The 12,769-nt window shown below is 42.4% G+C and overlaps 2 protein-coding genes across 2 annotated transcripts in view; one reads left to right on the top strand and one right to left on the bottom strand.

Annotated features, from left to right (window-relative positions):
* Positions 1-2,193: 2,193 nt before the first annotated feature.
* Positions 2,194-8,480, bottom strand: sp6 (Sp6 transcription factor). The gene is made up of 2 exons (XM_089005555.1): positions 7,721-8,480; positions 2,194-3,733 (listed from the first exon to the last, which is right to left on the bottom strand). Exon 2 carries the CDS (start codon positions 3,600-3,602, stop codon positions 2,694-2,696), a length of 909 nt encoding a protein of 302 aa, XP_088861681.1. The 5' UTR covers positions 3,603-3,733; positions 7,721-8,480; the 3' UTR covers positions 2,194-2,693.
* The window catches only part of scrn2 (secernin 2), a 31,029-nt gene continuing 25,315 nt past the window's right edge, over positions 7,056-12,769 (top strand). Inside the window, exon 1 of the mRNA XM_089005553.1 lies at positions 7,056-7,074. The gene's annotated coding sequence lies outside the window, so the exon portion shown is untranslated. The remainder of the gene's footprint in view (positions 7,075-12,769) is intronic.

Here is a 12,769-nt window from a genome sequence, read left to right as displayed (position 1 = left end):
TGAAGGAAGTGACGCAACGGCGCACAGTGTGGCACTATGTCCCGCCCATAGTTTCCAGAACAATCTCGAGGAGATTCAGGGTGAGTCGCAATTTTCTGTTGGTCTTGATTGACGCGCATTTTCATGACAATATCTTATTTTGTTTCCCCTTTTGTACTGTCTAGTGTTATCTAATTAGTTCCCTTATTCATTTCGAGTCCAGATTACTTTTTGTGTCATTATTTACTTCACGTTTTGTCGAGTGGAACTTAGGAGCATATGCGCTTTTCTATCGCAGTTAATCACAAGACGAAACCCATGCGACTTCACCCATCCCTTCTGCCATACTGTGTTGCAGGTAATAATTGTTTCATTTCGTTTTTATTGAACAATATTTAGTTTCTTGTGTCGTGTTTCATTTGCCCGTGAGTGTCCGTGGCTGGTTGAACTGTGCGCCAGCCATTACAAGCGCACCGCGTGTTCTGCCGAGTCTCCGCCCATGATGCGTTCAGGGACATCTTGTAAATAACAGTGAACTTGTGTTGTATTCTCTTTTTCTGTAAATAACCACTATACGATCACACGTTGTTAATTCTGTTTTGTTATCTACAATGTTTTGCATTTGGGAACAATCTCGAGGAGATTCAGGTTAATCACAAGACGAAACCCATGCGACTTCACCCATCCCTTCTGCCATACTGTGTTGCAGAAATAAAAGAAATAAAAAGACACATCCACGCGTCTCGTCTTCATTAATACGGCAGCATCGTGGAGATGAAGACAGTCACTGTTGTGACGCCCGTCACATATATATATATATATATATATATATATATATATATATATATATATATATATATATATATATATATATATATATATATATATCACAACAAGACTACTGACAAAATTGAGACTACATTGTTTGCCTCAAAATGGGACGAGAAACACACTTGATGGCTTTTCTTACCAGGCATTCCCTGTCTCTAACTTTACCTCCACTCGACCAGCCTTGCTCAGCTGACGTCATTAAACGAACTTTTGAAGCCAGACGGACATTTTGACGTTGATAACAGGATACAGCGAACGTTTTCAGGAATGCAGTCACTGGTACAGCATTCATGGAAATATTCGTTTACTCAAGTGTCCGCTAAGCCAAGAGCAATTTACTCTGAGCAGCTCATCAGATGCATTTGACACTCTCTTCCACATTCAGTTCTTCTTCATTTGGATGTGATGATCTCCAGGACGTAAATGTAAATGAGTGAAATAGAAATGCGTTTGCTATTCCAGTAAATCATGCCATTAGACCAGGGTTGTCAAAATCATTTGCCACGGTCCACATTATAGTTACGGTTTCCTCTCAAGGTTAGGCCTTTGTGAATTTGGGGAAACCATTACGTGTTTCATCCCCTCCACACATTACATACAGAACACACAACAAATTCATGAATAAATAGTTTTCAAATCTGAGGGAAAGAAGAATGACTGTTATTGTGGTTTACATACGACAATTTGAAAATTTGGTTCGGACTTCAGCAAGCGCTGACATACTTGATTTGCTTTCGCGGGCCAAATAAAATGAAGCGGCGGGCCGGATTTAGCCAGGACCTTGACTTTGATACATGCGCATTAGACCCACTTACATGACGCTATTTTGGATCAGCCGAGAGTAAAAACTCATATTAGTCTCACAATGTGGAAATTTGTATTCGATGCGCAGATACAGAGATTCCGTAGTACCGTATTGAGCGACTGTGGGCTTCCGGGTTCTGGAACTTCCGTTGTTTGATTGATGTTCATATAACATTTTCGTTAAAGTTTAAGTGGATACGTTTTTATTTTGGGTGAGAGAATTTCCGTTTGACAGAAGTTCGTAGGTTGCAATACTTACCATAGTGTATCGTTATATTTTGACATCAATTGTGGCGTTTATTTGTATTTGTTTTACAATTGATTGGTAGATTTGCATGACTTTCTTCATAAACAAATAGAGTAATCTATCATGAATTAACAAATGTCAAAGCAGCCCAAATGAATGCGCCCTACTTTCTACAGGTAGAAAGTGTCCTGAGCAGCATGTGTATATCGACACACAACCGAGCGGCTCACTGCAAGTTGAACAAAAACTGTAATGTCTCTGTCTCTGACAAGAAGAAGTATGTACGTATTATTCGTTTTTAATTGCCATCAGTATTATTAAAATAACACACACACACACACACACACACGAGCAAAACTTTGTGTGGCATACTGAATGTGCATTGGATGAACCCTTTATTTTTAAATTAAAACATACAAGGAGTCATTTATTCTCTTACGCCATTCTCCATAAAGAAACAAGCAAACAATGAAAAAAGTGATTAAAAATGTTTCCTTGTAGAATTGTCGTTTCTTGGTTTTCTATCCTACTGAAACTGTTGCAAAGAGCCCAAACAAAAATATGACACCATCAAACCCTCTTTTGGTAACAGTTAATATTATAGGCAGAGAGAGGTTAGAGTGCTTCAGGAGGGAATCACCGAGGTGATTGTCCAGTCATATCAATAATTTAATGAACCATAGAACACATTCTGATGCAAAGAGCTTCCATCTATTTGGGCGTGCGTCCAAGGTAAAACTCAATTCTAAAACTGATGACAGAAAGTGCAACAGATGGTCTCTTTTTTTCCATCAAACTTGATCCAGGAGGTGATGAAATTAGTCGCACGAGACTATCCAGTTACAATGGACATGGATGGGTCCGTTTCACTTTTCAGCTTGAGTGGAGGCTCGAAGGTGTCATGCGCAGACACGTTTGATGATGACTGAGGACGAGTGGGCGATTCCAAGCCCTTGCCTTCTCTCTTCGCACTCTCCTCCCCATGCTCAGCTGATGACTCGTGCGTACGCATGTGCTTGGCCAGGTGATCGTTCCGCATAAACACCCGAGGGCACAACGCACAGCTAAATTTCTTGGTACCGGTGTGTGTCTGTAAATGGCGTTGCAGTTCATCAGAACGTGTAAAACGCTTGCCGCAAAAGAGCCAGTTGCAGACGAATGGACGGTCCCCGCTGTGCCACCTTAGGTGAGCCTTCAGATGAGAGGTCTTAGCGTAGGCTTTACCGCAGCCGGGGATGTGGCAGTTGTGCATGTGCTTCCTCCTGCCGTCATCCACGCCGTGGCCCAATTGCTCGGCGTGAACACAGTTGGGACACCGACAAGCTGCCTGGCCTGAGCCTCTGGAAGAAGAACGCCTCTGGGACTTGGGCCGGACCAAGACGACATTTTCCAATGGGTCTTCAAGTGCGAAAGAATCCTGTTGCAAGATATCAGGCGTCAGCGGTTCCATTTTGAAGCACTCCGGTGGGAACAGGTGAGGCGAGTGCGATGCCGGGAGATGTTGTGTTAGAGGCAAGGAACATAGTTGTGGATCGGAACCGTAGCAGCCTAAAGAGGCCTGCAGACTCACGGTGCTCCCTGCACTCACAGAAGGTAAGTCAGCACCTTGCCCGTTGTAGAGGTCAGTCCAGTTCGCAGACTGAACATCCCTTTGAAGGTCCCACCAGGAAGGTATGTTGATGTCGTCTGCGCTGCCACTTGACGGCGCTGTCCGTAGCCAGGGTTCGTAATTGTGGGCCATCTGCGCGTTGCAGGTGCACTACTGTAGATGAGATCAGCGGCTCAAGCTGTTGTTAACAAGATCCCTTTTGTGTGTGTGTATGTGTCGCCCAGATGATTACCACATGGCTGAGAGGCGACGCACCATAAAACCTGCAACAGAAAGAGGGCAAATAATAAACTCTAAAGCATCGTCTTTTTCTTTGTCACGCACATTCCATCGGTGACTTCACAAAACCATGAGCGATGAGGTCATCAAAGACACTGTATACACCTTTGTGGCCCTGACAAACTTCAGATATGCAGTTAGTTATTGGGGCACAAATCCTCTTTAATACACGGCAACAATCAAACAACAACGCTCATCCACAGCTCACTTTGCTCATTGCCACGGATACTCCAATACTCATAGTACATGGCCGTGCAGACAGAAAAGAGGGGAGACAGACATGTCCGGGCATAGGCCCGCCACATGCATCTACTGCCAGGTACTTCCCAAGAAGGACAGTCAAAGAAAAGCCGAAAGAAAACAACATCATTGATCCTCGTGTTGGGCTGCAGGCGGTGGGGGGTAAATGCTGGTAAGGTTGTAGGAGGGAACAGTGGGGGCGGGGGGTGTTGACAGGGAAGCACTTTGGTAAAGGAAGAAGTTGCAGGAGGGCGGTATGGCTGCGGGCCAGAATCTATTTGTACGTCTCTGTGGGCTGTAGAGATGAGATGAAACTTGGCAGACAGGAGAACCTGTTTTTATGAATCACACTTGATTTATAGGCTTTCGCACATCACGAGCCTGCAGGCAACATACAAAAGAAGCCCTGTAAAACACTTCACCTCAAACACACAGGAGACAGCAGTTACAGTCTGATGACAAACAGCGGCTGACTGAGACCAATCTTCACGGGCCTCCTCAACGTTCAGAAAAGCTGACGTGAGGCCGCATTCCAGCGGTCAACAGTTCTTTCGCCCTTCAAATATGTCAGTCGGCTGCAGGAGGAGGGGCTTTTTTTGAAAGGGGACACAAAGCTTGTTAAAGTGCAACATGTCCGTGGAAACTGACGAGCTGAAAGCTGGGACGACTTGTGCGTGGCTCTCTGAACAATAAATTCTTTGCTCCAAACAATCTTGTTGACTCGTACCACACCCCCGGTCCTCAAAGATCTACAATTACCTTTACAACAGGAAACAGTAAAAGAGTCTGTGGCTTTCTTGTTGAAAAGATGACACGGAATGATACCATATCTGACAAAGCAAACCCGAGAGTCTCCAAAGACGTCAAGTCCCCAACTTCTTTGCAGGTGATGCAAAGATGGTTGGCATCAGGCTGACTGACAGAGACAAAATCCTTCAGTTGCTCTTAATTCGTCGAGTGTGCCTTTTTGAAGGTCCGGTCAATCAAAAATGGATCGCACATTTCAAGAAATTGTTTGGAATTGCCTAATGAAAAGTGAGGTGCTTATGGTCAAACAGACATATTTCAAGTCGGCCCGCTGGAGCCACTGCTAGTGCTCTGTAATTTTGGGGGAATGTGACTCCGGCATAAGTCGGAATGGCCCATGTTCCTCTGCCAATGACAAAGAAAGAATCATCCTCCTCAATCCCGCAAAGTGTCGGGAACACTGCATGTGAGAAACAGATGGCGCGGGGCGAAGGTGTGGAGATGATGGACCTGGGGGGGACTGGACCTCTTGCCGGGGAGGAAGATGATGGTGCAACGCAATGACAGAGCAGCAGCCATAAAACCTGCCTGGCCAAGATCCAGCACTGCCCTCACTTTACAAGTCGGCCATTGGGCGGAAGAATGAACAGTCTTTTGCTGAGAGGAGGGAATACTTGCGTACTTGTCGGTGTGCACCCCGATTGATCAACGTGACCTTCAGACTAATTTAATCACCTCATTAAAAAATAAACAGAAGCTAATTCTCTTAACATGCTAATGTGTTTTTTGCGGATACGCCCGCTCAACTCTTACAGATGTAGCAATTTGTTTTCAACACAAAGGGAGGAGGAACTGCACAGCACAGCACAGCACAGCACAGCACTCGTGGCAAGGATCATCACCTGTAATTGCCGCCTCGAGCTTCAAACACATTTAGCTCAAAATCAAAGCTTTTAGGCATGACGCCGTCCGACATAAACCCGCAGAAAATGACAACGTTACAATTTTTACACACCAATGAAAGATTGACAAGCAGAGTTAAGCAGCTATTCGTTTTGACCAATGATCCTGCCGTGGGAGACACAAGAGAAAAATGCTCTTCCAGTAGATTGCAGAAGAAACAATGAACCTGTGCTTCCACCTATTGTCCTTCATAAAAAATTAATTATGTGGTCATGGCTTCTTTCAAGTTGATTTATTTTGTGTTCAACTCACTACAGATCCAGATTTCATATTGAGTAAGTCAAATTGTGAGTACATTGAGAAAAGAGGTAGCATACTGGACAAAATCGGACTGAAACGGACAGTTAAGGACGGCGGAGAAAATCATTGGCACCGCCCTAGCCACTCTCGAGGACTTGCACACTGCAAGAATCCAAACAAGGCCGTGGAAAAATCCTACTGGACCCTCCGCACTCTGCCCACCACCTTTTCCAGCCACTCCCCTCAGGCAGGCGCTACAAATCCATGCGCACCAAATCAAGCAGACATTTAAACCTTTTAACGGATGTTAAAAGGTTAACAGATTGGATTGGATGCGCCTTTAATAAATGTACATTTAACAGCAGCAAAGTGATGAAAGAAAGAGGAGAGGAAGGGAAGAAGATATTGTGCATCGAACAACGACATGACTGACATCAAGCAAAGGATTACCGTTGCCATTGCCACAATTGATAATAACAATAATCCATTTCATTTCTAAGCGCCTTTCAAATCTCTCAAGGTCACTTTACAGGAGGCTATGCAACAGCGAACACGGCAAGAATTTGAGTACTTCTGATCGGAATAAAATATCTATTCAATTGCATTTATATACAATTTTGAAATGGTAAAGATACTTACTTTATGGACACCCTGTAATTCATTTGATGGGCTGTCAACAGTGCGCTTATCACTCATGTCGTGCATGCCAAGTACGTATTGCATTTCTTTTTTCTGAGAGCAGGTTTGGTTTGATTCTTCGTGGTGCAATGAACAACAGGAGGAAGTCAACTATCATGTTATTTTAAAATGAAGCTCTTGTACAATATTAAACATTTTACACACTACGGATTGCAAGCAATATTTGTCGAGTAAGTAGTGAAACTAGCATTTTGGCAGACTGTATTTAATTTTGTTGTTGTTTTATAAGACAGAAGGATACTGAAAAAAGATGGATGGATCTTGGTCTCTTAAAATTCAAACAGACTTTGTACATTAAAATCTAATCCATAAAAGTGAAGCGGTAATTCGCACTATGGTAACTCCCGAAACTCCAACAAGATTACAAATATTGATTTGCACAGGTGGTTAATTCCCCCCTTTTGGTGGCTTCGGCGACGAGCTGTCTGCACTTCAGGTGAGTACTATTTATGTTTCTGATTGTTGACTTGTATTCCATACCTTTGGAAGCACATACCTGTACCGCGTACATTCCATACTTGGTCAAAATAGGCTCGTTTCTTATTTACCGGCATACAAAATAATGTCACGATCAATGTAAAAGGCGGAAGAACGAGGATGAAAGAGACTTGAAGGAAGAATGTGACAATTTGTGGTTTTCTGAAAACCCAAAAACCTCTGGCTCCGGGCATTCAAACATTCTTCATATTGTAAGGTAAAAACATACGTACAAGATATGTTGTTCTCACTATCTTATCAAGATTTTTTAAAGGTTTTGTTTCGCTCCACCTCGTGAAAGTTCATTCCTGTCTCTTCGTCGATCAACTTCTTATCAGAAGTTGATCAACGAAGAGACGACAAATGAAGTGGATTTTTTTACGTTATCAATTCAAAGGTTATCAATATTACGTGATAGATAGAAAGCAAAAGACAAATGAATTGTATTTTTTGTTTATTTATGTACTTTTACTTTGAATCTCTAGATTTTTTCACGGCTCCCCCCTTAAGTATGCCTCTGGACTTGTTCCGATACGCGAGTATTTTCCTGCCACATCTGTTTAAAAGCGATGGTCAAGAATAGATGATGCCAATTTCTGCATTACCTGTTTGACTCGAAAAATTCGCCTTGAACGAAGTTTGGCTCCGTTCAACTGTGCTTCTTCGGCTGCCTCGGAAAGTGACCGCAAACAAACGAAGACGCATCCGCAGCGTATTTCACGCACACAAGGCGACGATGCACTTCGGCTGCGCTCGCAGTTGTGTGGCCAAACTTGACAGTATCGCACTCGTCTTGTCTGAGATAAGGCCCCACCCTCCACCTGACGCGCCAACTCCTTCTTTTTATGTTCATGTTGTGCCAGCGTTCACTCTACCCGGGGAGTACCCACAGAAAAGCCACGCAGGCGCAAGGAGAGCACGTGCACTCCACACAGACAGGTCGGCTCAAACCCACAAAGAACGAAAAACGTTTCGGATGATTCATTTGGCAGATTTTTTTTATGCATGAGCAGTACATATACTGTATGTAATAGCAACTTGCAAATACAGTAGTTAATTGGTCAATTGGATTGGATTGGATGCGCCTTTATTCGTCTCGCGGTGGAGAAATTGACATTTCACAGCAGCAAAGTGATGAAAGGAACCGAAAAGGAAAGAAATAAGTAAAAAAAAAAACATACAGGAGCTGCTGGAAAGGCAGCCACTCTCCCGGCGCCATCTTGAAGTAAAAAAAAAAAACAACAACAACAAACAAACAAAAAAACGAAATAACAAAAAATATGACAACTCAAAGACACAGAGAGTCATTCATTCATAAGCACTTTCTGTACCCTCTTTGTGACATGAAGCTGTTCTAGATAAAAGAATTGGTGACGCTCCTGCGATTTTAAATAAACCGATTGCAGTCGCTGTACGGTAAATAGGATGATTCTGCTACAATGGCATATTGTTTAGCAAGTGTTCGTATTAACATTATTGGATTTTCTATTAAGATTAAAGTCCAAACTCTTGAAGGTCTTGCTTGTAAGAAGACTAATTTTGATGAACTGTTGCTTTGATTGATTTGGATGTACATCCCAAGTTTGAATTTCATTCCCTTTTGTCTTTTTTTTTTTTTTTTTTTTTTTTGGGGGGGGGGGGGGGGGGGGGTAATTCCTTACCTGCATGTCACGGCCTGTTGGTAGAGCTTCTTCCAATCAATTTAGAAACACAGAAGCATTAGGACAGATTTATCATTGCTGCTTTTTGATTTTTGTAATGCCAAAAATTGACCAAACGTGAAGGCAATTGGTATGTTAAACACGGGCATATAGTCTGCAGAACCGGTCCCAAGTGGTGTAGGCCGGGGAATTTGTGGCTCTGCGAATATTCCAGTCGTTAATCAAAGTCTGTCATCAAAAATGTCTCCAATTGCCACATATTTACAGTACAAGGCCATCTGTGATTCTTGATGTTCTCCAAATGTGACAGACACATATGTTTCATAGCTTGTTGACATTTTATCCTTGACACTGCTAGCACGCTGATGTGTGTACACCGTTCCTGGTTCTTCAGAATGATTTTGTGGTCAGGAACGTACACTAAAATGGCTGTGGTTCCCAAAACAACCATGTTCTTGCTGTGGTGTACGTGAATACAGTAGTTTATAAGTTTGATATTCCTGTCACAGCGCTGTGCATGATTAGTGTTGCAATTAGTCATTGAAAGGGGAACACGACACGTCGGAAAGAGTTCCTCAGCTTTCTATCATAACCTTCCTTCTATATACGCCATTCCTTCCATTTAAAGTTTGTTGTGTATTTGATGCACTGGCATTTGTCATTGGAAAATCTTCTCAACCTCCTCTTCTAACTTGCCAGACTTTGACGAGTAAGGCTAAGTAAAGTCATACGTCCCTTCCCAAGGTGAGGAAAGTCCAAATAAAGTCAACAGCAAACACAGAAGTAATCCATTTTTGTGAAGTATTCAAAATCCCACAGAGTATCCTGGCCCACAGCGTTAAGATACGCCCCCCCCCCCCCCCCCCAAACAGGTACTCAATCATCATGCAGGTCTTACCAACCCCCCTCTTCTCCTGCCTCCTCTTTCAACTTCAAACCCAGTCATTTCTGCAAACTGTGCTTTGATTGTGCCAAACACCTGTATTTTACGAACCAAGACTTCCTCGCGAGCCACCGCCTCCCACCTTTGATTGTCAAACAGCAGTGGCGCCGCCATTACCGTCTGCACGACTGATGCCGCCCGTCTTCTCCTCCTATTTTCCCTCGTCTGTCTTTTAACCACAAATCTAATTGCTTAGACATTTTTAATAGCTTTATTTTGTCTCATTTTCAAAATCCCCTTTATAGTGTGTGTGTGTGTGTGTGTGTGTGTGTGTGTACGCGTGTACGCGTGTGTGTGCGTGTGTTTGTGTGTGCGTGTGTGTGTGTTTGTGTGTGAAAGTTAAACATCTAATAATGAATATACCGTACATAACACTTGAATTGTGTTTGGAACCACACAAGGAGTGTCCTATCTTCAAAGGTGACGTGGTTCATAATTATAGCTTGTTTTACAATATATTGCATATTGATTTATATAGTGCTTTACCAACAGCTTTAACAAAGCATTTAACATGGACAGCGATCATATACAGGAAATAAAGCGGTGGCAAAGATAGTAGAAAGCACCAGGTAGTGAAACTAAGATCAAGTCGGAATCATTCTGAGTCAAATGCCAAAGATTACTAGTGAGTTTTGACACGGGTTTTAAAGATGGGTAGGGAGGGGGCTTCCCGAATGTTCAGTGGCAAGTCATTCCAAAGAGTGGGACCGGTTTTGTACTGTTATTAATTATTTTACCATTATAATAACAATAATAATACATTTCATGCAAGGTTATGGATAGCTTTAAATTTATAAAGAAGAATTTTAAAGTTGATTCTATATTTGACTGGGACATAGTGGAGCTCTTGGAGGACGGATGGGGGTGATGTGGTGAGGTGAAAGGTTCCGGTGATGATCCGGGCTGAAGAATTCTGGATGAGTTGAAGTTTGTGGAGAAGCTTCTGAGGGACACCCTATAGAAGTGAATTGCAATAGTCAATCCTGGGTGTGACAAGACTATGAAGAAGGATAGCAGTGGTGCGAGGAGTGAGAGACGGGCCAAGACGATTGATATTGCGTAGGTGGAAGTACGCAGATCGGGTTGAGTTATTTATATGGGAGTGGAAAGAGAGTGTGCTGTCAAGAATGACACCGAGGCTCTTGACCTGATGGGAGAAACTGCTTTGCTTCACTCTCTCCTCCCTCGCAGGAAATTCATAATTAACATGTGTGTTCAAATAAACTGTTATAACTTCTCTATTTGTTGTTCAATCTTTATGAAACTTTCAGTACACTTTCATAACATATAATAGAATAAGATAATAACGTTTTTTTTTTGTGAAATTGATTGAAGTTTTAGAAAATTATTGCAATGTTAATGAATATTTTTTCCCCAAAACCTGCAAATTACAACAAAATGCATTCACAACAAGTCACATATGCATGAAATAAACCTAGAATGCATTTTAAATAATTCAGGATGTTTTTATTTGTGGTATGGTTTCAAACATGGAATGCATAGGTTCACCTTGCATTGCTCACAACCTGTTTTTCTTCTTAGCCCTTTCTTTACATGTTCTCTTTTTATCCAATTCTACTGGCCAATGAAGGAGGGCAACGGTGTCATTCTCCTTCATGCATTCTCCTTTTCTTTTCCTTCTGTAATTGCCAAACGTTTGTCCTGAAGTCTAACCGAGTCCTTTTTCGGAGGCGACCTGTTCTGGTTTTCACTTGATGCTTTGGAGAGAGTTTCATCAGTCTAAATCCATTGCAAATACAAATATCTACTAGAAACCAGAACAGGTATTTGCACCATTTGAGTGATTTCCTGGAGATGGCGTATGAAGCACGTGGTTGATCAGCCCGAAAGTATTTGAATGGTGATAGAAGTTCATCAATGCAACAGTCACGAACGACTGTGTCAGATGCCAAAATGTCTTCATCAACATGCTCATCTATTTCATTCTCATCAGGATCTGGAAAGATATACACTACATGGGTATTTTAGAAAGAAAAAGAACATATGGACCTCCGTTTCAATAATCATATTGAGAATGCAAAGCTATGAGGTACTGCTATGAGTGGAAAACGCACCATTCACTTACAATTATTCGCATCGGGGACCAAGTCAGGATCAACAATATCATCGTGAAAATGTTCCGAATTGGGGACACTCCTTATTTTTAATATTTCTCGGTAAATAAACAAGTAAGCGTTAGTTTATGCAATTCAGTATGAAGGTAAACCTCTTCTGAATAGCTCCTAAAATAGTCACAACATATACTTAGGTGGTATTTCATCCCTGCGCTTTGAAGATGGAGGAGAGCACATTGTGTTGCGCATGAAGGAGATGATGTCACTGACGCTCTTAAAGGCAAAGCTGCATCTAATCTGTTTTAAAGGGACACATAATTGACTTCAAGATGGCGCCGCGAGAGTGGCTGCCTTTCCAGCAGCTCATGTATTTTGTTTTTCTACTCTCATTCCTTTCATCACTTTGCTGCTGTGAAATGTAAATTTCTCCACTGTGAGACTAATAAAGGCATATCCAATCCAATCCAATCCAATAATTGTGCCGCATCAGTTTCAATCGGCACTTGAACTGCGACCTTTCATTTTCTCGATCTCGAAGCCCAATCGTCCGTAAAGGGTTAACTATCCACGGCCCGCCTGTAGTCGGCATCCGGCATGATTTGCTATCGCTTCAGCCCGACTGGAGGCGCGACTCGGGATACGCGGAAGTCAAAACACAACGACTGTAGTCGTTAGCCGGGAGGAATGAGTGAAGGTGGATTTGGTCCCAACGAGGAGAATTGCGTTTTTTTCGCTGTTAAATTGGAGGAAGTTATGGCTAAACCACGATTTCATTTCAGAGAGGCAGAGCGAAAGGGTGGAAGAGTGGCTTCGGGTTTGCTGGAGAAATAGAGCTGCATGGGTGTCATCCGCAAAGCAATGAAAGTGTATACAAAATTTACGGAGAATATTGCCATTCTAGTTGCTATATACGTATTTGTTTTCCAGAGAGATATAGACTGTTCAATGTATTTACTCTCGTGATTAAAAAAATGT

The sequence above is a fragment of the Hippocampus bargibanti genome, linkage group LG10 (assembly GCF_051943395.1).
Source record: "Hippocampus bargibanti isolate YZ-2025 linkage group LG10, ASM5194339v1, whole genome shotgun sequence".
In the NCBI taxonomy this organism is placed as follows: Eukaryota; Metazoa; Chordata; class Actinopteri; order Syngnathiformes; family Syngnathidae; genus Hippocampus; species Hippocampus bargibanti.
Note: the sequence above shows the minus strand (reverse complement) of the source record. Positions and strands in the feature narration are given on the sequence as shown.

Coding starts and splice junctions, on each gene's coding strand:
- sp6 (XM_089005555.1), bottom strand. CDS start 3,602: ATGGCCCACAATTACGAACCCTGGCTACGGACAGCGCCGTCAAGTGGC.